Source organism: Rhopilema esculentum, chromosome 9, assembly GCF_057945365.1.
Source record: "Rhopilema esculentum isolate cy_ngs chromosome 9, ASM5794536v1, whole genome shotgun sequence".
NCBI classification, from domain to species: Eukaryota; Metazoa; Cnidaria; class Scyphozoa; order Rhizostomeae; family Rhizostomatidae; genus Rhopilema; species Rhopilema esculentum.
Window position 1 is genome coordinate 3,495,663 of NC_142823.1, and position 26,235 is coordinate 3,521,897.

Consider the following 26,235-nt stretch of genomic DNA (forward strand, 5'->3'; position numbering starts at 1 on the left):
CATCACCCTGCCCGAACTGGCAATTCAAACGGAGTGGGAAACCTCAACTCGTATAAGCAGGTCCAAAGGATTTTCATTCATATGGTTGACTACCATCTGTGGCCCTGTTTCTCTTTATTTCTAGCATAATTGCTGTCTCTGTCAGAGGACAGTGGAAGTATGTAGTTCTACAAAATCTGTTTCAGTATATAAATCAGTATATAAGACACTCGCGTTCCATCAATCAGCATGAAATTCTTGACCACGAAGATATTTGAACCTTTTTCAATCTGCGCCAATATACTCTAACCAGAATTTTCAAGAGATAAGCAAAACCCTTGGTCCAGAAAGTGGCACATGTCCCATTTTATACACCCAAAAAGCTTTGGGAATTTTAAAATTTCAGCTTATAGCTGAGGATACATTTTTAAAGTTCCCGTCAAAAAATGCTGATAAATAAAATTTTAATTGATGAAATTTTGTCAGAGTTAATTTCACGAGGGATACTGTAGAATTTGATTTACTAGGGGTTTCACTTTTATCCAAATTGTCTTTTCCTCTTTGGGTTTCAATTATCATGCTTTCATTCTGGTAGTAGGTCCTTTCGTGCCCTTTTCGATGCATTTGAGAATAGGGCAGTAGGAGTTCTGTATTTTGGGTTTCTTCATGGAGTTGTTGGTCCCTTGGCTCTGGTGAGGGTATTTAAGCGTTTAGGTGGGGCTTTTCGTTGTTGCTGGTGGACTTTTCCAATGCTATTATCATGGCTGAGCAGCAGAGTCGCAATGAAAATAGTTTGAGTACTGCTCCTCCGTCTGCGGCTTCTATAGTTTGGATATGTCGACTAGGGTTTCCTCCCAGATTTAGATCCCAGATTCAAATTTCTTCCCCAATATTTCGACGCTACGTGAGATGTCTCAAAGGCCTTTTGTAATACAATCTCAACCTGTTTTCACATAATTTTAAAATTTCAGAGTATGGAAATGACTAATGATCGACTACTTTACCTGCTAGAAATAAACATAGATATCCTGTCGCTGTGTACGAAGAATGCCGGTTCTCTTTTGATGCTTTCTAGGTAGTTTCATAGCATTCGCTACGCCCATGGGTAGTTCTACTTCATAAACTTGAGTTGCTTTTTGGAATGAAAACCGTTGTAAAGTTTTCAATATCAACTGATGCGATAATCTTGGAACCTTTCACCTACAGCATCTGAAGGCAGAAACGCCGAGCCGCGAAATTTAGTTGTTTGTTGCGACAAAGATAATTTATTCTTTCTTTCTCTTGCTTTTTGGATTAGAAATTTCTTTAATTGGAAACTGTGGTGTGGTATTACCCATATAGCAGGACCAACTACCTTTGGCAAGCTTTGCCACTGCTTATTTTCTGTTTTGATACTCACAAAGAGAGAAGGATGACTGAAGCATCTTGATGTTCCATTTATTTCGTGGCTTTTCTATACTATCAAGCAAAAACATTTGGCTATCAGAATTTTTTCAGAAAAGGAAAGAAATCCATACTTTGATAAGATAACTGACACTGATAAGAAACAACATTTATCGCGATAAGAAACAATATTTGATAAGAAACAACATTTATCATGATAATTATGCTCATTCCTAAGATTTCACAATGTTTTGTACGAATGTTACTGAGCGTTTTTTTAGAAGCAGATGTCAGGCAATTTTCCCCTTGAATGCATATTTCGCATTAGTAATTAGCTATTGCGCCAAAAACGTTTAGAGTGGAATTCCATTGATTTTTGACTTCTAATCTCTGCTTCATGAATTTTTACGGTAGTAAAAATTCAACCTCGTTCCCGTGCTTTATGCTAAACCAACAAGATAATTGTTTTTGCATTAGCCAATCAGATTCACGACACATGCTCTTTAAAACTCTTTCTTCGTAAATCAAATTCATTGGTAAATTTATTTTGAAGACTCTTTTCATAATGACGTCATTTTCTTATAGTTGCTTTATTTTTGTGAAATCTGTTTATAACCTTCCCAGTATGTTCAATAATTGTTTTAAACATATGATTAGTTTTCTACATTTTATTTCCTCTCAGTAATTTTTTATAAATTTGTTTCTGGAGAGTCCATTACTGCAATTTGTAAACTGTATTTCAATAATAGTTTGCGAACGAACCAGAAGATGTGAAATGAGTTTCAAGTCACTTTCATAATTTTATTATGTTCTTCGGGCAACAGTAGCCTGGGCTGAATATATGGACGTAGCAGACGGAAAGCGGCTTTTGAGGGAGGGGAGGGGGGGGGAGGGATTATTATGGATCTTGTCGGAATGTTTTTGCTTCAATGATATTGAGCTGACCGAATGGAGTCTAAAATACGATATTATTTTTTTTTATTTTTCATTTTAATTCATTAAATTTTACAATTTGACTACAATTTGTAAAAATCATTCAACATTCAACAATTAACAAAGATTGTTAAAACAAGATTGCAAAGGATGAAAAACAGAAAATTACTATGAATAAATACAGAAAATTTTATGGAGGGGTATTTTCTAAAGAAGGGCTTTCTAAATAGTTAAACTAATCGAGGAGAGTGCACCCCCTTTTCTAATTTTAATCTCATGTCTGAGCAAAAAACGTATTGAAAATGTTGCCTAGATGAGGGGGTGCAGCCCTTTTAGCCCCTATGTCTCTTACACCTATGAATAGAGAGTTATTTTGGCTGGGGTCTAAGGATTTTTGAGCAGTTTCTTAAGGATGAGGGTACAATAGTTTCGTAACTTTTTTAGTTACCTTTAGGCTCAGTTTCTTGTAGACGGTTTCTTATAAAACGAAAAGAATGTAATGAATAAGATATTATTCATTGTCGATCTAAATCTTCATCGTTTGATTACGTTTATTGAAATCAGTATAGGACTATAGATTAAACAAATTTAGAAATGATTTTTTGATATCAAGAATTTGGCTTAATCCCTTTAGCATCGACCTTAAGCTGATAAAGTGTCTATTGGAATTGTATTTAGTGTTTTCATGACGTACGTTTGGTGTGATAAAGTTGTTCTTCATTTCTTTCATTGATCAGAGTTTCTCCCCTTTGGCTTTTACACAAAGTTGCAGCTTGGAGTAAATCAGAAGAAAACATGGGGGTTGCATGGGGAGTGTCACAGCCTGAATAATACTAGCCAGTCCAAGCAATTCATAACTTTGATCGTGAAATTGATCCTTTTTTGTATTTGTTTCTATCTAGCATCCGAAGGTAGTTTCTAGAACACTGAGAAACTATGCTTATCGAGCAGTGCCCTGGTCCTATCTCTCGATGTGACCACACCTCGTGATTCCTGTGCCTGGATTTACAGAGAGCTGGCGACTCTTTGCCTGGTTTGTAAGTTTGGTCATGCCAGGGAGTCGAACCACAAACCCTTGGTTCTGATCAGCGCCTTTAACAACTGAGCCACCCTCGCACTAATGGTCCTTTTTACTGGGTGAGAACATTATGGGCAAGAAAGAATGTCAGTCCATGGATGATAGCACGAAAAATGCTACGAAAGAGGTAGCAGGACAAAAAATTGAAGAGTCAGTGTTACCAATATGTGGAGCTTCCCTGTAAAACAGTGCTAAACCTAGAGATATGGTACCGAATGACTTCGCGCGAAGTTATTTATTACTTAGACAAATTTATATTAATAATCTGGAATTTATATGCGCCGGTGTCATTTCACTCGAAAGAAGCAAAGCAAGTAAAAAACCTCTCAAAAGGCCAGCAAATGTTATTTTTGACCAATCTCTGACTGCAGTAAGCCGCGAATAAACGGTCCTGGAAATGATCAAATAAATTGATTATTTGATACAAATTAAATGAAAATTTGTTATAGGACCGTAGAGTTATAGGACCAACCCCCCACCCCACTTTTCTGCCAATTCGAAGCATGCCGCTTCAGTTAGAAACCTGAAAACTTCACGAACATTCAATAAATATTCACAATAAATAAATATCAATAAATATCCACCGACTTCGACCTGAAGTGTCCTTACTGAAGAACATCCTTTCAGACTGTATTATTCAGTTTTGTCTTCTTGGTATTTAATGCATTAATGATGCAGCCAAGGCTGTACTCCTCTACCCAAGGTTCCAGAAAGTAAGAACGAAGGAAGATGAATTGCAATGGAGAACCCAGGCACCGCGGAGCCGGGGGAGGGGGGCTGGGAGGGCTTTAGCCCCCCCACCACTTTTTGCAAAAAATGCCAAATATTAAGTATCAAACTACCAGAAAAGCCTCTTTTTATACGGTTCTAGCCCCCCCCCACTTTTTAGACCCCCCACTTTTCTCAATGCTCCGCGGTGCCTGGAACCGGATTCCTTTGAAGCAGTGTCGTAGTGTGGGTTTTCTGACTGAGTCCTATGTAGGTGCAGAACCAGTGGGATCTGGGGACTTATTGTTGAAAAAATAGAACACACACAAAGTTAGAAAGAGAAAGTGATATATTTTGCACTATGTAGCTAGTATTAAGAAAGAAGTTAAGCTAAAATGACTGGCTTTTCAAACAATAGACCTTTTGATAATGCTTTTGGCTATGACCAATTAGCTCGACAGGACATCACCACTATCATGGAAATTAAACTTTAGATTACAGTAGAACCATGTAGGGAAAATTATTGATCAACCAAACTGCCTGGTCAAATAACCTTTATGAGGCAAGCAGGGCCAAAAAAAGAGTCCTGAAGATTCAAACTATCCATGCTCTCCATCAACCTTCTTGAACTGTGCAACTTTGAAATTGTGTTCACCACATTTTGGTTTGCTTATACACTAGAAAAGGTACTTGCAATTCTCTTTTTGGAAAATTTCCATTCATAAAATATTTTACACAAAAAGCTGTCCTACTAGTTTTAGCAAAAATACTTTTCGAATTTATCTGGTTGTCTCAAAGGATGAGTAAAGTTACGCAAAAGTAAAAAGCTTAGATATTTAAAAAGAACATGTATTTATACTGTTTTCAGTGCTCAAAGTCATTTAATCGCTAGTGATTTTGCTTTCTAGTTTTCTTAGATTTCCATACAATATATCCAAAAAGGGTCACCAAAAAGTCACAAATTTTCCATCTCACCACAATGTTGTCACAATTACATTTTTGTTTGCTTCCATATATGTTATACTCTGTTTAATAAATGCCAAGGCTCCTTTTAAGTTAGTTGTTATTCTAGCGGCCAGTGCTGAGAGAAAACTTGCGAGAGTTCTGTCACGGCATATTCCTTTGCAGACAAATGTTTGTTTCCATTCTATGGTGGCCATATTTTGTCAGCTTTATAATTTCCATGCAATTTGTTTTTAGTGGTTTACATGGAATTCAGATTTTAAAAACAAAACTTTTCTTAATCTAAAATAAAGAGGCTCTTACTTTTCTGTCCAAACTGTTATTTTTACTTTAGGTACCGTTGGATTCTATAAAGTTTATTGTAAACATTTCTGGTTTGAATTTTCAGCTGTTTTATTCATCACGTTGTTTGTAAATAAAGCAACAGTAATAAAACGATACTTGATGTAAGTTTACAATAAACTGATAAGCCAAAAGATTGAATGAAACAAGGAATTATTGTATTTCATTTTTTATTGTTTAAGTAATATTATAGGATTAATTTGGACACCATGATTTGTGGAAATCTTATTAAACTTTGCTAGGAAATCATATGTGACAAGCATCGGGTTTCGTGAAACCCAGGAACTAAATAGGGGTGCCCTAACATTGAGCTCAGGAAGAAGCCCCCTTATTTATATTCAACGAGACTCTTGGGGATCAGCCCCTGTCTGTCGAATTCCACATTTGATAATGTTAACTAGCCCTTTATAGAGTACCGAAGTAATGACGTCACAAAAATATATTTTTAGAATCTTTCACCTTTGATCCCATAACCTGAAAGAGCATCATGAAATACCTCCAAATATGCATCATCAGTAGAATGGGTTACAAACTGGAGAAGAAATGGCCACATGAGCACAGGCTCTTGCCCTAACAAACCTCTGTAATTTCGTCTTGGTTCATAACTTTATGAACCAGGCCGGAATAACAGTAATCCGTTAGCAAACTTGAAACCTTTCATTGGCCATATCTCGCCCAATTTGCAACATATCTACCCGATTTTGCATATTGAGAGGGGATTTTATGCCGTTCTTTCAGATTATGTGATCAAAATAATGACATTCTAAAAATATATTTTTGTGATGTCATCACTTCGGTATTCTATAAAAGGCTATTTCACATCATCAAGTGTGGAATTCGACAGACAGGGGGTGATCCCCCATCACACTTCGGTACTCTAATAGTATGATTTTTTCGTGAATGAGCATCTATATCAGCCTTTTAGAATCGGTAAAAAGTTTGAATGGTTTCTTATACATAACAGAGAAACACAAATGCAAGTACATAACCATAGGCGTACAGGGTGTGTAAAGGTAGGGGGGGGGGGCGCTGAAATTTTTTGCCCGAAAAATAATAACGCCCAAATACGGAGTATACTCTAACACGCGTGAGCCTCTAATATCAGTCAAAAAATGATTAAAATGTAACGTCATTAAAATAATGTCAAATAATAAGTATTTTCAGAATAAGCATTTAAGCATTTCACAAATTTTCATTAATAAAAGCGAATCTCTTCCACGACATCAAACAAGCATATCTACTATTTTATCGATATCTTTTTGTGAACAATATTTGCATCATTTTCAGTAATTCACACACTTTTTTGCTTACCTGCCTGCCTATTATTGAACAGTTTGTATTCCATTTCTTGGAGGTCAGAAACTGATCATCTATTTGATAGAAGAAGCTTTATGACGATTTCTGTCGAATTCTTAGCATTCACGCTTGCATTTCCATATCACGGCCAATAGCGTAACACAGTTTAGGACGCATTGATTTAGCGTTTTTCAGCCTTTTTTTCTACAGGCATTATTTGCGGATAAATATTTTTCAATTTTTTTAGACCAATTTAGACAATTTGGAGAATTTTCCACGGCACACTAGGCAATACCTCAAGGCATGCTAGTGCGTGGTAACACAGTGGTTGAAAACATTGCCTTAGTTTGATAACCAAGGGCCTCCAGCAGAAGGGGGCCCAAGGTGCTTTTACATCCATATCTTTAAAGCTTTGAAAGTTCTTCAACTTTTAAAAGTCTCTAAAACTCAGTTCCACCTAGCTAACGAGAAAATAATTCTCATTTTTATCCTTTTCTATTGTGTTTGACATGCTCACACCATTGAATGTGATCTTCTTGCTGTCTGTGAATAGATGTCCCGTAGCAGTTTTTTGCTTAGGGCATTAGATGCCTCTGTTACGCCAAAGGACATAAAATTTGTTGAGTCTCGATCACTAAATCGAGCATAGATTTCTTCCAAAGCTTTATCCATTAGAATCAATTGAGCAGGTTTTTGCTTTCTAGATGGGTTTTGGTGTCTTTATCCTTGCAAAGAAAATACGTGTCCTGTCCACTGCCTTAACTGACCCTCACTGGCAAGCTCAGTGCGTTGCGCTTTGTCCTTGTTAACTATATGACAGTTCATGTTCAACTTTTCTCTTGAAATTTCATGCTTTTTGGCGTTGGCCTCAATGAAATTGTAGAGACCTTGAAAAAAACCAAGTCCAATTTTGATTGACTCACTTTCTGCAAGAACTCTGTCAATTCCATCGACAGGTACGGTGACCTCCATTTCCGAAAAGATCCTTTTCGCTAGATCCACGCAGTCGTTGTTGGATTCCTTGCCATTGGCAGGTAAGGGAACCCCAAAGACACGTAGGCATGACCTTCGGCTGTATCGATCTGCGTCATCAAGCCTTACTTCCAACTCCGATAGCTTTGTCAGGAAAACCTCAATTTTCCCCTCAAGGATCGAAATTTCCCTTCTCAAGGGCTCCGTTGCTTGAGCAATTTTCTTGTCTATCATTGCTTCTATATTGCTTTCCAATTTCTCCATGAGGGCGTCCATGCGATCTTTGCTAACAAGGCTCGAAACAGCGTCGTTAATTATTTTTTTGATGGTTTCTCCGTCCATGCTTGAAGTTTAGATGGCGCGTTTCGGAGGCATCGGGATTTAAAATGGTCACACTGTGGGCCTAGCTTTCCGCTCTCTGGATTGATTTGAAGGCTTATCGCGAGTAACAAATAAAAGAACTTGCTAAACGTGCTAACAATGCTCCATATAATAATTCATAACTTTTTTTAAGCTTTATTTATATCATAGCCCGTAACAAGCACAGTAACATTATGGAGCGACAAATAACATGACTACTTTCCTCGTTTCAATTTTCAAACAGTTCAATACAGATTAATACAGATTAATACAGGGGAGAGATCAATACAGTTCTGTCAAGAAGAGAACTTAGTTGAGAACCAGCACCACAAACAAGAAGAGAACCAGCACCACAAACGTAGGCTGTACACATGGATAAGCCCTGGTGATCAACATCGTAATCAGATTTTAGTAAAAAATCGTTTCAAAAATCACGTCAACGATGTTCATACATATCCAGGAGCAGATGTAATGTCTGACTATAATCTTCTTGTCATAAAGCTAACACTCAAACTGAAAATACCAGAGAAGTCCCAGCATCAGTATAGCTACGAAGCTAATTTATTAAAACAAGATGAATATAGAGAGCAGTTTGCAATTGAAGCTTGAAATAGATTTGATGCTTTGATGATCGAAAAATTAGACGAAGATAGAATAAATGATCTATGGGAAAGTTTCAAAGTTAGTATCATTGCAGCGCAAGATAAGGTACTCCCTATGAAGAAAAGAAAGAAAGACATGATGTGGATGACTGAGGATATACTAGAAATGATGAAGGAGAGACGGGAAAAGAAAGGACTGCTGAGTATAAGCAAGTAGACAAGATGATAAAAAAGAGATGTAAAGAACGCAAAGAGGAGTGGTACAATTCATTATGTAAGGAAGTAGAAGATCTTGAAAAGTCTCATAAAGTGAAGGAAATGCACAAATAAGTAAAAGAAATCACGGACAGGAAGAGAGGAATCAAAACGTCGAGTGGATGTATCAAGGACCGAAATGGCCATGTTCTATTTGACAAGAAAGAAGTTGCAAAGCGATGGGTAGAATATATCAAGGAACTCTACGAAGATGAAAATAGATCAGTTTCTGAAAACAGTCAAGTAGGCGAAGGACTAGAATTACTTAAGGAGGAGATTATCTTGGCGATAAAGGACATAAAAGCAGGAAAAGCAGCGGGCATAGACCGTGTGATGATAGAGCATTTGAAGGCTTTAGATGATACAACGATTAACATTTTAGTAAAAATTTGTCAAGAATCGGGTTTTATGCCCCATGATCTTACCCATGCTACTTTCATTAAAATACCAAAGAAGAAAACCACGCTGGAATGCTCAGAACATAGAACAATCAGATTAATAAGCCATGTCACCAAAGTTATACTTAAAGTGATCCTGAAAACAAATGAGAAAGAAATAGATAAAGAGATCGAAGAAACAAAATCAGGATTTAGTTCAGGTGTAGGAACGAGAGAAGGAATACTAAATCTGAGACTAATTTTCGATAAGTGTCTTGAAGTAAAACAGAATGTTTTGGTCTGCTACATTGACTACGAGAAAGTCTTTGACAGGGTCTATCATGACCAGCTAATAAGAAAGTTAAAATTGTGTGACATAGGCGCAATGGATAGAAGAATAATACAAAACCTTTACTGGAATCAGACAGCCAGCATAATGTTAGAAGATGGAGAATCAGACAGTTTTGATATTAAAAGAGGGGTGAGGCAGGGATGTATTCTATCGCCTAAATTGTTTAATTTATATACAGAAGATATATTCAAGCAAGCCGACAAGATACCTGGTGTGAACATAGGAGGGAAAAATATAACAAATTTGAGGTATGCAGATGACACTGCCTTAATTGCGGAATCGGCACAGGGTCTGCAACAAATTGTAGATGTAGTCAAATCAGAAAGTTTAAATATAGGTTTAAAAATGAATATAAAGAAGACAAAAACAATAGTAATCAGTCGAGAGCCAGAGAATCCTAAAGTTGATATAAAGGTGGATGGAACTACTCTATAGCAAGTGCAAACATTTAAGTACCTGGGGCAAACGATCACATCTGATGGTAGATCAGATACTGCAATAAGACAACGTATAGAAATCGCAAGACAGACTTTCCTAAATAAGAGTGATGTTTTAACAGCAAGAAACATCGAGATCGAGACAGGAAAACGCTTAGCCAGATGTTATGTTTTATCAACACTTTTATACGCAAGTGAAACCTGGACGCTTAACGCGGATACATGTAAGAAAATAAACAGCTTTGAAATGTGGATGTATCGAAAAATGCTTAGGATCTCATACACAAGTCACACTACAAATGAGGAGGTGTTAAAACGTGTAAAAGAAAAAGGTCTGTCACTAGAAAAGAACATAAAAATGAGAGAGACGCAGTATTTTGGTCATTTAATAAGAAAAGACAAAATGCAAAAATCATTGCTGGAAGGAAAAGTATGTGCGAAAAGACCAAGGGGACGTCCCCGTAAATCGTGGATGAAGAACATCATGGAATGGACAAAGTTAAACTTTGAGCAGTGCATAAGAGGAGCTGAAGATCGTGACTACTGGAGAGGAGTAACGACGAAACTTCTTAATTGAAACAGTCACCGAATGATGATGATGATGCATTGTTCACGCTTTCTGAAACATTACTTCTGGTCATTTGACAGAATGTACCTAAGACTTAAAATGATCAGTGGCCTTTACTTTCATGACTAAACTTTAAAAAATTTCGGTTAGGCAGTTTGATAGATGGTTATGCAAGATTATCTGTATATTATGTAGGGTTATAAACAAAATTAAGGACTTGTCGTCACATTTAGCTTAGCTGTGCTCGTCCAAAAGACACTTAAATTAATCCCTGTTGATACCCTACAATTGCCAAAGGAAGTATTCATTGAGCTGATGACTGCGACACGTTCAATTGAATTCAGCTTTAATAATTAAATGTGCCAACAAAAGATGGTGACACATATACAATTTTCTTAGAGGTTGAGTTTGATACTTTTCTAAAATGCCTCGATGACTTTCACCCAGTCTCACAGTTCAGATTTGAAAAGGAAGAAAACAACTCCTAGACATTTCTAGGTTTTTAAGTCGAAAAGCCCGGCACTGGATTTCTTACCAGTCTATACCATCAACCCACATTTTATGCACTCGATTGAGTTCGTTTTGCCCAAAAAAAAGGCAAATTAATCTCATCAAGACGCTTACTCATAGGGCACTGATGATTTGTTCCCAGTCTAAACTCGGCTCGGAACTTGAACAACTAATAAAGATTTTTCTTGAGAATGGCTACCCAGAGAATGTCATTTCGGTTTACGTTAAGGAGAAATTTCTTGGCTAATGTAAAATTTGGTCCACAAAAGTGCCCGATTTATCTAAAACTACCCTGGATCGGTAACAGTTCCTTGCGATTTGAAAGTCAGATAACACAGGCCATTACAAAATGTTTCGTTGCTGTCAATCCGCGTATTTTTTATAGTACAAAATGGCCCCTCCATCCATTCAAAAGAATTACGTTCCTACCAGTGTGATTCTGGCTACGTAGGACACACAACCCAAAGATAGAATAATCCAAAGATTAGGGTGACATCATGTCAATCCCAGCATTAGAAATAAAACTCTTACCCAAATAGAACAGTCTCCTCGCTCCTGCAGATCAAAAGCAACTTGTTAAACATGGGGTTCGCTTCAGTTTACTCAAATTTTTGCTTTTTTCAAAGTCGTTTATAAATTTTGTACCACAAAGAAATTGTTTGAAAAGACTCTATATAATTGGCTTGGCAATGTTTCCACCAATGCTGCAAATAATTTCTGATATTATCTTAAATACGCAACTTTAACAAAATATCAAATGTATATTTAGAATATTTGTCAATTTGATAAATTTTTCAAATTTTCTTTGGTAAAATTAGAAATAGATATTTCATATAGAAAAACCTAACCACAAATAACAACACAACTGTACATGTCCAATAACGTACCAATATTCTTACGAGTTTACACGTATTTAATGCAAAATAAAATATAATAGGGGCAAAATAAGCACAAGCGATGATTTCACAGTCCTGGTCCTTGCGGCTCCTGTTAAAGGCAACTGTGAAGGACATCTACTAAAGTCTTTCCAAATAGTCTTTGGGAACCCATCCATTACCTTCAATTCTATATTGCGAAATTTACATTTATAATAGCGATCTCCTTTGAAGAAATAGACAATGCCATACCTCCAAGCAAGGATGCTATCAAAATCTTTCGGAACGCCCGTGCAAAAATGCGATTTTTTAGGATAGTAGATGTCCAATTTATATCTGTTTTGGTTTTGGATACGACTAAACCTCCAGTGCTGCGCATCTTTGAATATGTATAACTGGTCATTCTCTTGCCAAACCAATGCTGCTTGCACATCAGCAAAATCTACTGGTAGACCTTCAAAGCCATGGCTAATGAGATGGGGACCATCAACAAGCTTTGTATCCTCAAATACATAATACCTAAAAGGACAAATGTAATCACATTCAAAAATGGCCAAGATAAAACAATGATATTGTAACAAAAACAACCATCTAAGAATAATCTTTGCCCTAGAACCAAATAATTCTGATTCCACGACTGAAGACTGGGAGATTGATAACTTGAATCTGAATTTTAAGAGCAAAGTTTCATTTTTCCGCTTGTATCTTGATTTGTTGAGAATGTATCAATTTCATTGGCCTATGAAAGGGTCATACTTCAATGAATTCTAGATCAAAAAACCAAATATCTTTTATAGAATTCTACGAATGAAATTTTCCATAATGTAGAGTACGCTCTTCCAAAAGGTTTTCCAAACAAAGATTTGTAAAGAATGATTTGTTTGAGACCAGATGGCCACGCAGCCGTTGGCATATAAACATATATGAAAAAATTATTTGAATGGTAAGGATTAATGGTTAGCGTTGAAAAAGGAAAGTTGTCATAACTAATGCCTTGTAGTAGTAATGCTTATTGACGTTCAGGCATGTGGCTCCTGGGGGATTGCATTGTAGCTGCTGAGTCCGATTTTATTAATTGTTTCCATGCTCAAAAATTTCCCAAAACAACAATGACTTAATATGGTTCTGAGTTTTGATAACTAGAAACAATTGATCAATAGTTGAAGCTAACAAACATACTTATTTCCACTAAAGGCAACGATTTTGTGATCCCATTGTCGTTTATATAATGCGTCGATTCTATTGAGTCCCCCGAATAATTCTGACGTCTGATAGGGGCCTTTTTTTATCCTCAAGTGACGTTTCAGAATGTATGTCTTTCGCCGCTGACAATGTACGTCTTTTTGTTGGCTGTCATTACTGAAGCTTTGACCCTATTAAAGCACAAAGACATGGAAGATTCAAAAGCCTTGCCTCCCTTCTCAGGAACAGGCAACGGTTCAACTGGGACCGGTTGACCTTTTACTCCTGTGATGAAAAATGATAATAATAAACAACAATATTATAAAAATATATAATTTGCTTACAGCTGGCGTACTGAATGAAAGTCTAACAGCTATAAAGTAGCTAATTAAGGCCAACTATCTATGAAGAATTAGTATAAAATAAATATATGTTACAATCTTAAAATGTTTAAGGTATAATATTCTAAATAAAACCTTACCCATTAATAAATATTTTACATAATCTACAGTCAAATTCTACAGGTTGTGCTCTTAATTCTTTTTTAAATGTTGCCAATGATTGGGACTCTCTGATACCGTGAGGTAGTGTTTGCCACAGCTTTTGACCTAAATATCTCACAGTTTCTATACCATAAGAAATTGTCCTGGCTTTTGGCATGCCAAGAGTATTTTTATTTCGCAAATCGTAATGTACATTTCTTGCCTCGAAAATCTCACTCATGACACTAGGGTTCAGGTAACCTAATTCAAAACAAACATGAGCAAATAAGACAAACATTACAACTCGTTGCCCTGCCATCTATTCCTAAAGTGGTCATAGGCAAAACAAGAGGTACTTAAAGGCTGATTTCCACGAGGCGAATTTCCAGCGAATTCGCGGCGAAATCGCTGATGAAGGCATTAAGGCATGCTCAGTTTTGATTTTTGATTTCGCAGCGAATTCGCAAGAAAGTAGAAAAGAGTTCTACTTTTTAACGGCGAAATATTTCGCAGCACCTAATAACCAGTCAAAGCATGGTAAATTTGCTTGATTTGTAAGAAAACAATCTTGGAACATTCGCCATGCGTGCAGTTCTTAAAATAGTCGCCTTAAAGTTCGAAGCGAATCGCAGCGAATTCGGTGCGAAATTGTCTTTGATTTCCACGAGACTTTGAATTCGCTGCGAAATTACATAATAATTTCCGCCAAAACTCTACTTTAAAGCGCCCATTTTCAGAACTACACGCATGGCGAATGTTCCAAGATTGTTTTCTTACAAATCAAGCAAATTTACCATGCTTTGACTGGTTATTAGGTGCTGCGAAATATTTCGCCGTTAAAAAGTAGAACTCTTTTCTACTTTCTTGCGAATTCGCTGCGAAATCAAAAATCAAAACTGAGCATGCCTTAATGCCTTCATCAGCGATTTCCCCGCGAATTCGCTGCGAAATTCGCCTCGTGGAAATCAGCCTTTACTTACTCCGTTGGATATCACTGTAATTTCGGACCTTAACAGGTTATAGAGATAGTGGCTTGTTTGTTTCCCGTGGCATCAAAGCAATATGAATTCAAGAGCAATGCTCCTGGGTAATCACCTCTTCGACTTTTATCAAAACATATATTCATTTATTCTTTTAAAATTAATAAAAAGAGACGAGGTAGGTTTAGGACTGACGATTATAAGATTTTCCTTAAGGAAGATATACCTGGTATCAAGCACTGAAATGAAGGGAAAAGGGGCTTTGTGTCATGGGTAACGTCCATTATTCTCCCACTCTACAATAGCAGACGCCATCACTGAATTCAAACCTATATAATCCAAAATAAAGGTAATACAGTTGTCGACTGTGTTAAAATTTTAGCGCTCTCTATATTCCATGAAAAGAGATGCTAATGCAGAGGCAATACTAACCATAAAGTGATTGAACACCTTTTATGTCATCGATGTGGAGGTTGAAATCAAGCCCATCAGTAGAATTATAGAGGGCATGCATTACCGCTCCTCTCGTTTCTGTGTGATCCATCCCAAGGCTGTGACCAACTTCATGGGCTGCGATGTATAGAAGATCTCTCCCTTTTGAAGATTCTATACTGAATATTTCGTCATCATTAAAATGAACATCTCCGGCAAGCTCTGCAAAATAAATCTTCGTTAATAATTAATGGTACTAGCTTTACAATAGTGAGTTTTGATATCTTTACCAAATGAAACCTTTCTCATTTTGGATCCTGACTTCATTTCCAAGGCTACAGTTTTCTAAATGATGACGTCATGCAAGTAATTTCTTCATAATTTTTCAATTTTGACCATATAATCTGAACAAACACTTGTATTTGTGCCATCTCGGCTAAATCTTCAACCACAAGCTGCATTTAGGCCACACAAGCTTTTACTCTGTCAAATCATTCAAATTTTGTCATGGTTTTATCATTTGAAAATCAAAGCAAAGCACAGTATTACAATCATAAAAATTTAGATCTTTTCAAACGAGGGGCAGATCAGTCGTTGGAAATCTTGTACACCTTTTATGCAAATCCTGTTGATTTGTCGTGAACTCCCTGGAAATCCTTTTGTTTTCGTGAGAATCTCATACGCTGCTTCAAAAATTAAACCACCCCTCGTTTTAAAGACCACATCTCAGTGAATTTGTAACATATTTCGCACAGTTAGTGGTATTTTGTGCCGTTCTTGCTGATAACAGGGTCTAGAATCAACAATTCTAAAAATATTCTACGAAAAGATTCATGACAAAGTCAGTTAGCTAAGCATACGTTGACAAATCCGCTTTGATTTTTGGATCTTTGGCTAAAATTCACTCTCTGTGAGACGTAAATACTTGAAAATGGTTTTCAAAGCAGATAATCAATTCAGTTGTCTTATAGCAATCCTTAACGAATACTCCACATTTAAAGGAAACATATATTCATATTTCATTATTAAATAGGAAATATATATTAAAGGCATTGAGTCATGGTAAATAGGCTTTCTCTATAGGCTTTGGTTTCGGCGTGATCGCTGCTGTTTCATGTGATATTGGCATCCGTTGTTGACAACTTGCTATTGATGGAAACTGTTATGTTAATCAGTACAAGGTGAGTTCATGTGACCAGTTCAAGGTCAACCAATAGCATCGCAGTCATGGAAATCATGACTCAGCGGATTTTGGCAATTTGGGTATACCCAGTCTATTTATCATGACTCAATGCCTTTAAAATGATTCAAATTTCATGTATGGAAATACCCACCGTCATTGCCTGGATAAAATGCATGGGCAAAGACGCCATCTCTTCCCTCAAATGGGCGTGAATCGTTGTGGCTCTTTCTAGCAAATTTCATTCGTATATCAGGATTTATTTTGTCTTCTCTAAAGTCAACATTAGTTATTGATGACCATTTCTCAAAGGCTTTTATCATAACTTTTCTGACATCTTCGTCCTTGATATTGTCATTGTTGCTGTTGGCAACTGTCCACGTTAGATTCTAAAATAGAATGTCACTAATTTAACCAAAACACAAGACCCTTTTTCTAATGATGACATAAGAGCTTGTGATCATGAGAAAGCAACGATCTCTAGCTAAAAAAATCACAGGTCATTCTGTATTTTGCGTAAATTTCTCATTTTGATCGAGCCTTTGGAAACCTATTCAATTGTCACAATTTTAAATACAGTCCAAAGCCTTTCCATGCATTTGCTAGAATAGAGACTAATATTTCGACAATTTTTGGTGACGTCACCGTCATCTATTATGTATTTTGCGAAAATCTTTGACGTCACCTCTGTCTTTTTCAAGACACGCGGCTTTCACCGGGAAAGGAAACAGGAAAGTGGACCTTGTGGATAAAGACGTTATTACCCCCTAAAATTACCCCTAAAAAAGACAAAAGACGCAGAACGGTGGATATCCACTAATTACAAATTAGCAGGAAAAAGGAAGCTTACTGTTATCAGGACCTATTTTATGGAAATTTTCCAAGACCACTCTTTAAGAAAACCAGTATTTTCCAACGAAAATTTTCGCAAATTACAATAAGCTTACAGAAAGACGCTTTTAGGCAAACAACCCCTAATTGAAATTGAGGTTGACAATCTTATACTTATAAAGATTAACAGGGGTTAGCAAGCTTATATAAATCGAGAGTGAACAAAAGAAAGATTAAAAACCTATTTTCTTGAAAGCAGCTGCACTTTCTGTCCGACTGTGTGATGAGTGGGTTTCCTAGATTGACACATGACCCAATCAAAAATGCTGAATCAAACGCTTAAACTGCCCCACCAAATGTACCCCCACGAAATATTTAAAAGTATTTAACATACTCTGTTATTCCAAATGGTGCCATGCTTCTTGTATCTTCTCTTTCTTTTGACGTTATCAGTTGGGGCAAAGTCGGGCATTCCACAGCGCGGCGCTTGCATGATTCTTTTCGTTTCTTCATTCAATACGCCCGTTTCAGGTATTCCTCCCATCCTTTGAAGTGCTCTCAGCCCTTCTGCTATCTTCTGTTCGCTTAGGATCGAGCCCCTTCGTGGGTCAGGACGCACTACGTAACCATACTTTGCGAGGTAGTTCTGTAACGTATACAAAATGGATATTTAATCGAATCTGCATCTGTTACCAAAGGCTCTAAGGGGTCACAAATATGATTTGTGTACGGGAATTTGACACATGTAGGGTGAATATGTATGACTGATATCGTCTCTTCTTTCAAATCATCCAGATGCTTTCAAATTACCCAGAGAAAATAAATACAGACAATTCACGTTCTATTGGGGGAGGGGTTAAAAAGAGCTCTGGTGGGGGAGGGAGTGAAAAAATGCAAGTGAAGACCAGCCTAGCTACAATAGCAGGGGAGTAAGAAGGTACCCAATTTGTTTTTCGGGGAAGCGGGAATCGTCATTTTTGGAGTCGGGAATCGGGATTCAGCGAATTTTTGTGAGCGGGATTCGGCAATTGATGACACCGGAATCCGGGAATTGTTGGTAGCCACGCATCATTGAATATAAGGGACTATTGAATGATTACATAATACTAAAATAGCTTTCTTCAATACCATGCTCTCTCTCCCCCGATCAACACGCTTCGTCATGTTTGTTCAGAAGACCCCCTTGAATCTCAAGTCAAGATCGAGGGACATTTCACAACCAGTTGTAGCTCACGAGATTTTTAGGATTTTTTAAAATCCCAATGTGGATTCATGGATTTCGGAACAGATTTTACAGATTCCAGGGGATTCCTAAAGATGCCCCAAGTTTCCGAATGATTTTCAAGGATTTTTCATAGACGTTAAACATTCAGTTAGCTATTCCGTTACCGATTAGCTCATCTTTACATAACGATATACATAGAAAAGTCCTGCACGTTCTTTAGACATTCCAGACAAAATAGACGCTAAAATTTTGAAATGCTTGAAACCTTAAAAAAATTTATACTTAAATGCGTGTCAAGGATTTTGCAAACTTTGCTTCTAGGAGAATGGAATAAGTTTGAAGCGGTTTAATACTGTTTATCATTTTCTAGATATTTGCTAACAATTTTGAAAAATCAGTTTTTACACGTAGAGCTTCCTCGCCCGACACGATTCAGAACATAAACATGAGGGGGATTGTATTCTTCAAATAGTCAGTTGTAGAATGGAAAGGGCCGCCACAAAAAGGTACATATGACTGTTATTGTGTTGTATTAGCTTACCATTGCCACGCAGAAAGATCATCTATTTTTTTCAAACACGTTTCAAAATGAGATGTTTTCCCTAACTCTAAAGGATGTCGTAAACCCCCGGGACAATCTGCTGTCGGACTCTTATTTGCCCCTCCAATTTTCCAACCGTGGCTACCCCACAGTACCCTGGCAGTTTTTCTCCCCATAATAAGGCAATGTTTTCCCCTGATAAAAATCATTCGACAATTGATATCTTAGCCAGAATTTCCCGCACAAGCTCAACCTGTACTAACCTGGTAAGAACCAGGAAGTAACCAAAAAGTAGAACTTTTTCAACTTGGCGAACTGTACAGTAAGGCATACGAAGAAATGTTTGTCAGGTATACGAAGAAATTTTTTCTCGCCCTGTAACATTTTGCAACAAATGTATTAGCGTTTTTGTAGTGGTTGAACTTTCAAAGTATGACACTTAAGTATGGATTTTTGAATTAAGATTATTTATCTTATGATTACAGCCTTAAAGAGTGAGACATGCCATTTTTTGTCGCCAAAAATAATTTCCGTACCCCTACAAAAAAGGTTTTTGGCTTCACCCTGGGTAATTACAACAACAACCAGCAAACAATAAATCGATATCTTTACCAAACAAACGAAGAACTCACCAGTCCACTTTGATCAATATTCGTCGATAGCTGAAGCGGGAAGCTATTCAAACAAGTCGCTGAAATGATGACAAAGAACACCATGTCTAGAATCATGGTTGCTTTTTTCTTTAAAATTGCTCTTCTATTCTGACTATAAAAATCTTTCTGTTTGGCAACGAGCCTTAAATTACTTGATTAATAATTGTTTCTGATTAAACACATCTGATATGACATGAGATATGCATTCACATCACGCATAAAGTTAATTTATACATTCAACGGTACCACAGAAATTTAGTTTCTCTTGCTTGATCAGTGAAAGATTTGACTTTCAATCCCCTGCAGCAGGAAACCACCTTTTACGCAGTGGTTCCATTTTCCGAAACCGGTTGTTGGCTTAGGTCATAGCACTTTCGAATGAAGATGCACTGTTTGATAGACAAGCAAATAGGATACCAGTGATATTTTCTTTTGATATGCTATCCTGGTAGGTTTCTGACTCGGACCTTGTGGACAATCATTTCATTTTTCCCGGACAGAATTTAATAACCACCAGTTAATACAGACAATATGTTGATTATTATCACCAACCAGGTCCAAATTCAGAAGTACCGAATTTTTTATGATATTATGAATTATGGAAAGTGCTCGGTGCGCTCAAGGTGAATTTTTTGGTGCGTTTAGCAGGTATTAAGATTGCTTCAAATAAAAGAAATCTTTACGAAAATTTCTGATGTTTGTATTGAGGCTTTTGCTAGCATAGACTTTGATGCGAATTCTAAGTTTTTGAAGAAGCAAGCTGAGCTAACTTCTTTGCAATAGCTTTTCACAAAAATCAGAGATTCTAATCAAATTTTACTGCTTAAGTTTTAAATTTTATTTTATGCTTCTAGTATTAATCGATGAGGGTTGTTTACAAAGAATTGCTATAATCACGTTTTTTATTGTCATTCTTTCGATAATTTACAGTATATGGTGATGGTGATATTTGTTTGTTGAATTTTTAAGTATAAACATCATGAAAGGAAGATTTGAATGCTTGAAATTTTTCATTTGAAAAGCTTGTGCTTTAAGTAATCGAGATTACAAAAGGAATCTATGCTGATAATTGCATATTAATAATGTTTAACTTGATTAATACGGTGAATTGGCCATCTCTTCAGAAGTCTAACATGATTTGTGTCTAGAATAAGAAGGTATTGATCTCATTTTTTTGATTCAGCAACAGCAATGACTACTAAATGCCTAGCCTTAATCAAAATTTTCCCAATAAATTTCATTAAATCTAAAATTAAAGCCAACACAGTTAATTTAAAATTTAGAACATCTTATTAAGATTTGCAGTTTTATTCTCGTTGTATTTTTTTACCTACTTTTGCTTGAACAGGAACATGATAGCAGTAACTTTACCGAAAAGATTATCCTGTATGAATATCTTAAATTATCATCAAAATTATTAGCATAACACTGTCCACTGGATACCGTATTCATTTTGCTTCTGATTTTTATTTAAAAAATCTTCTAAACTGGGCTGTTCAATGCGATTTCTGATAGAATTTATCCTTACTTCCAGAATTTCGAAGAACACTTTATCTTTCTCTAATTTGATTATACGTCTAAAACGAAATATTTACCTAAAGCTTTTCGTTTTTAGTGTTTATATTACAGCATCCCTGACCATAAGCAAATTTTCTTGACAGTTATGCAGAATTGTAACAGGAAAACATTAGTATCTCATGCATCGTCTATGCAGGAAAGACAACTATTTTGTCACATGTGCCGTGAACTGCGTGCGGAATCATTCTTGTGTCTGCCTCTTCTTGGTGGATTTCTGTAATCATCATCCTGCCTAGCTGACCAAACTTCCTTTTTATCGGTACATTCTCCTACAAACCGTATTCACCCAAAGATCAAGGAAATTTTGCTAAAGCTTTGGTAATGGTCCATTTCTGTGTCTAAATGTAGAGTGAATTGAATGAGAGGCCTTCCTCTTTCACTCGCGGTTGGAAATTTTCATTAAAACCTCCAGAAGCAGTCAAAAACGACATCAATTCTTAAGTGGTATTGAAACTTATCACATTCTATGCAAATTTTCTGTTGAATATCCGAGCGTTTCTGCTTCTGCAGGTCGTGCCAAGGAAAAATTGTTGTTGACAAGTTGTTGACAATTATCTAAGATTTTGCTGTTTCCATTTTTAATGGAATAGCCACTGCAGCTGCAACTTCTTTCAAGATCAAGCCCAAGATTAGTTGATGCTCTTGAAGCGGGGACAAGAGCACACAAATCCCTAACTGCAAAATTCCTTTTCCTTCCAACTTCGAGTGCTACAATTTGCAATTGCGTCATCTTCTGTCAGTTTTTGTGACCTTTTTATCCGAAAATATGGATCTTACCTTGACTTGGTACAAAACTTCAAATGTAGGGACACCTTTCGAATTCAGTCGATCGTTGTAGCTGACTTGAGGTCTTCCATCGGGACTACACTCATTTTTTATAAGAACCTGTAAATTTCAGTTCAAGCTGACTGTTCTTGATTCGACTGTTCTCGAAAATCTGAGGCTGGATTGTTCTTAGTTTTTTCTTAAATAAATAGGGGGTAAGCAGTGCGATGAAGATGGGTGGAAGATGATGAAGATTTTTGTTATTCCCAATATTTTCAACCAAGTAGATCTTTAGAATGAATCGCTTATTAAGCTTTGTGAAAAAATATTATTAAAATGAAAGATATTTTTAATTCGTTGCAAGCGGCTTTTGCTGCGTCAAGATCGAACACGGTGAATGGTTTTGTTGTGATTTCACACCCCTGGTGAAAAGAAAGCTCCCAACGTTGATGTGCATATAATTTCAACGCCAAATACACCGCCAGCTCTCTCAATTTTCAATGATCCATTCCTGGACATGACCTGTATCAACTTGTTAAATTTTTATCAATTGAATCTGTTAAATTTTTTATTGGAGCGCTTCATAACAAAATCACCCTGTAAGTTTTTTATGGATTTCCGGGAAGGCTGCGTCATGTCATCAATAAGAAATGGCACTGACCTTGCATATATAAGGTGATCATATCTCATGGAACCGCTTACCGCTTATCGTATTCTTGGCAGAATCCGCTTATAATTATCCCGCAAAGCAAATCCAAAGATTAATCCAAAAACAATTATTCAAAGAGAATGAATGAATATTGGTTGTGTTGATCATTGATTGGCTATTGCCACAAAAAGAAGAAAATAACGTCCTTCTTTGATTCTTTTTGGAGGAAACATCAGAAGCAATAGTCTGAATTAGGGTTTTCAAGTAGTCCTATCAAAGTTAAGGGTTTTTCGAGCTAACTGAAACCATTTTGCATGCTCAAGGTCTTTGTTTTCAATAAACGCTAGAAAAAGTTGCAGGAGTAGTGTCGATAAAGCTTGATATGTTCACTTGTGAACTCGCATGGCTCGAACATACGACCTGCCATTCAAGATTAAAGACACTACACCTTCCATTCCACAGCAACACTACTCTCAGTCCATACCTCTTACAGTCCAGATCAGTACAAATGCTGTCCAATAGCGTTATGAAAAACTGAGACGATACGCCGGCCTCCCAATATGAGGAAGGACGCGATCTTGATATCTCTGGGAAAACCATATCAACTCTATCAGCTTGTAATCAAAGACTTGTGCTGAAGCTAGATCAAAAAACTTCTCTTCGCGTCGGTCTGCGACAGAAAGAGTCAATGGCAACGTCGATTTCTGAATTCACCGAGAAAAATGCACCAGTCATCGCAAATGAGCGCGATATTCCTCTTGCATCGATTTCTCTGTTGAATATGTCTTTGGACATAAACCTGCTGAATACTGGACAAGGATTCGGTTTTATCGATCAGTTTCCCAAGTTCTAGTTTTCTAGATATTTATTTGGTAAAGACATAGTAACAAAACTTAATCTAAGGGCATATTTAATGTAATTTGAGACAAAATAACTTGCAGAATGGTGCAATACATTTTTTTCTACTTCATCTTAAAAATATTGCTTTGTTATACAAAAAAGTGAGGGGAGGGGAGGGCATGCCTGGTTTTGCCGGCCATGTTCTAGCCTTGGGGTCTGCGACGCAGGCAACTCGGGTTTCCGAAAAACATTTCACAACGCAATCTGGAGCGTTTCCTATGAACATCAAGGTCCTTAAAAATGAATCCTGTGAAAAATCGTGTTTTCGCAAAATTAATTCTGTTTCGGGCAGATAGGGCCTAGCACATTTGTCGCGAGAAGGATGAAAAATTTCCAAAGATTGATTGCGCACATAAAGTTCTGTTTACAGGAATTCATATAGATATCTTGCTTGTTGCTTTCAAGCTTTAAAAGCTAGCTGAAAGGCGTCGCTGAAGATTTTTAAACATATTTACCGTTGCCTAAAATTGTACCTGTACATTGTTGTCCAGGCAACGTTTTTTGGACTGCTTCAACCTTGGGAAAACAACTTTGCTGCCAACACAAATTCTGTAGGTGGTTTGGCATAAAGGCTTGCTTAGCACTGCTACGAAATGTCGCTTCATCTATACAGGGTCTTTTTCGTCTTGTTATATTTTATGAATCTGCATGCCAATGGGAGCATCGTTAGGCTACCCTGTAAAATGCAAATGAATTTCGACATTGTATTGCCCAACATTGCACTTGCCAACACTGGTCTTAGCACGTATACGAACACCAACCGAAGGCAGTGTTGTCTGCACTGCCTTTCACACCCAAAATGCAAATCTGCTAATCACAACAAGGATACCGGGCTCTGTGAAATATTTGATATTGGATTTCTTGCTGCTATTCATAAATTAACCGAAAAGGCTGGTTGGACATTTCTTGGCACTACGGATGAGGTTTGTCCCTTGAATTGTTTTTTATCGTTACTGGGTAGGAGACGCATTTTGAAGCATTGTAAACTCATGCTCTAGAATAGGCATGTTGGTAATTTTGGTAGCATTTTGGTGCAGTAGCATTGGTAGATTGTACGAAATTCGGTTGATTGATATTAGCCTGTGCATTGTGAACGGGCGGGCTTTTTCTGTGATGAAACCTTTGTCGATGCATATACTATGCACGGGTTCTTCAAGTGAAATACGATTTTTTGTCCACTAATAAAGGTTCCTGTGCTGATTCTAAAACCGTTTAAATTTTTTGCAATAAATTGAGAAGTTTTCGAGTTGTAAAGGCTTTTGAAGTCGAATTTTGCCCTCATCGACGGTGGAGCGAGAACGCAGTCAATCCTACCCAATTTTACTTGCTGAAAAGGACAGAACGGGTCCCCTACTTCAGAAATACCCCTTGTGCAATTTCTAAAATTGATTTGCTGTGCCCAGTACTCAGAAGACCTTAGTATGGTAAATCCGCTTCTGTTAGCTATACAGCCATGAAACTTGGCAGACATACACAACAAGATTTGCTGCCCCCACCTACCCCTTTGCCCTTTTTAGACTTGGGTTCTTGTGCCCATTCCATGGAACATGATATCATGATAGCTTTCATATAGTTTCCTAAACAGCCAAGAAACATTTGGTGTGGTAAACCAACACAATATTACTCAATGAAAAATATTAAAGTAGTACCCCCTTTAAACAGGGGTGCTCGTGCCTTGACTACAGAACAATTGATACCAAGATGTAACATAAAAAGACTGAATGTTTCCAAGTTTACATTTCCAAGTATATATTTTCTTTTTTGACTAAAGTTCTTTTCTTTAAATTTGTGATAAATGCATGCTTGAGGTGGTCTAGTTATTCCAGCCAAAACTCCAGCCAAAACCAGCAAACCATCCATTTTGATAGGCCACTGTTTGTAGATACCTGGCAAAGTGGATGAAATTTTAGGTATTAATCAATTTAGGCATATTTCATGCACTTCTATTAAATGTTTGAATTTCTCGCAGTCCAAAAAATCTGAATTGCAGTACGATTTAATAATACCTGTACATGTACACAACATTAACTAGTTTTTAAACCAAAGGTGGGCTAGGTAGACCTGCTACACATCAAACTATGTATAAAGATTTTTAAATCAAAGAAAATGTTTATTTAATTGTGACATGTTATAACCCTAAATCCTTAGTATTTTAGATTTTAGAAATGTTTAGATTATAATATGTAGCCTTAAGTCATTCTCTGATGCATTTTTTTTACAAGGAAACTGAGTATGTATATTTCTTGCCTTTGTTGCAAGAAAAGAAACAAGGATCAACGTACCATTTATTTATTTCCTCTTTACTAACGACAAAGGAAGCACAAAATGTCGCCGGAGATGATTCGCTGTTCCGGCTCGCTCTTGGTAGGATAAGTACTTCACCAATACATGCTCCAAACACTTCCTCGTCGCTCGATTTTGAGTCTGTTGCCATTCCTGGAGAGCTGTCGTGAAAATTGCAAACTGAAATTCTAACTACTAACCGAATTCCCGAATTTCTTCCTTCCGACTCACTCTGCTGTTTTCGTCTCCACGCTTGGGATCGGGGCACGTGTCCACGACTTTACGTCAGCGCCTAAAACTTGTCTCCAGTCCTCTCCGCCACGGAAATCGATAAATTTTACACTTTGCGTGGTAAATGTGGAAAAAAGGAAAGAAAACACAATTTTTGTATCAATATTCGAAATCAGCAGGATGAAAACTACTTGTAGCCCCAATATAAATATAACTCAAATTTAGTTAAAATACTTGAAAATACAATTTTCTGATAACAGTCCTTCAAATTCATATGTGTACTACACTGCGAATAAAGCAAAAACTTTTAAATTGAAACATTGAATTATGAAA

General features: G+C 36.9%; 2 protein-coding genes and 1 long non-coding RNA gene across 3 annotated transcripts in view; 1 reads left to right on the forward strand and 2 right to left on the reverse strand.

The window, feature by feature from the left end:
- LOC135689055 (uncharacterized) overlaps positions 1 to 26,235 on the forward strand; it is a 95,650-nt gene that overhangs the window by 59,491 nt on the left and 9,924 nt on the right. The gene's annotated exons all lie outside the window — the stretch shown is intronic.
- LOC135689047 (matrix metalloproteinase-17) lies at positions 9,741 to 20,465 on the reverse strand. Its single transcript, XM_065206148.2, is given in 7 exon segments — positions 9,741 to 12,509; positions 13,170 to 13,311; positions 13,314 to 13,457; positions 15,067 to 15,288; positions 16,401 to 16,635; positions 17,472 to 17,723; positions 19,476 to 20,465. Coding segments are annotated over 7 exon segments (1,572 nt in total). The 5' UTR covers positions 19,572 to 20,465; the 3' UTR covers positions 9,741 to 12,028.
- LOC148959546 (uncharacterized) lies at positions 24,892 to 26,052 on the reverse strand. The gene is made up of 2 exons (XR_016144034.1): positions 25,671 to 26,052; positions 24,892 to 25,274 (listed from the first exon to the last, which is right to left on the reverse strand). It is a non-coding gene; the product is annotated as an uncharacterized LOC148959546 (long non-coding RNA).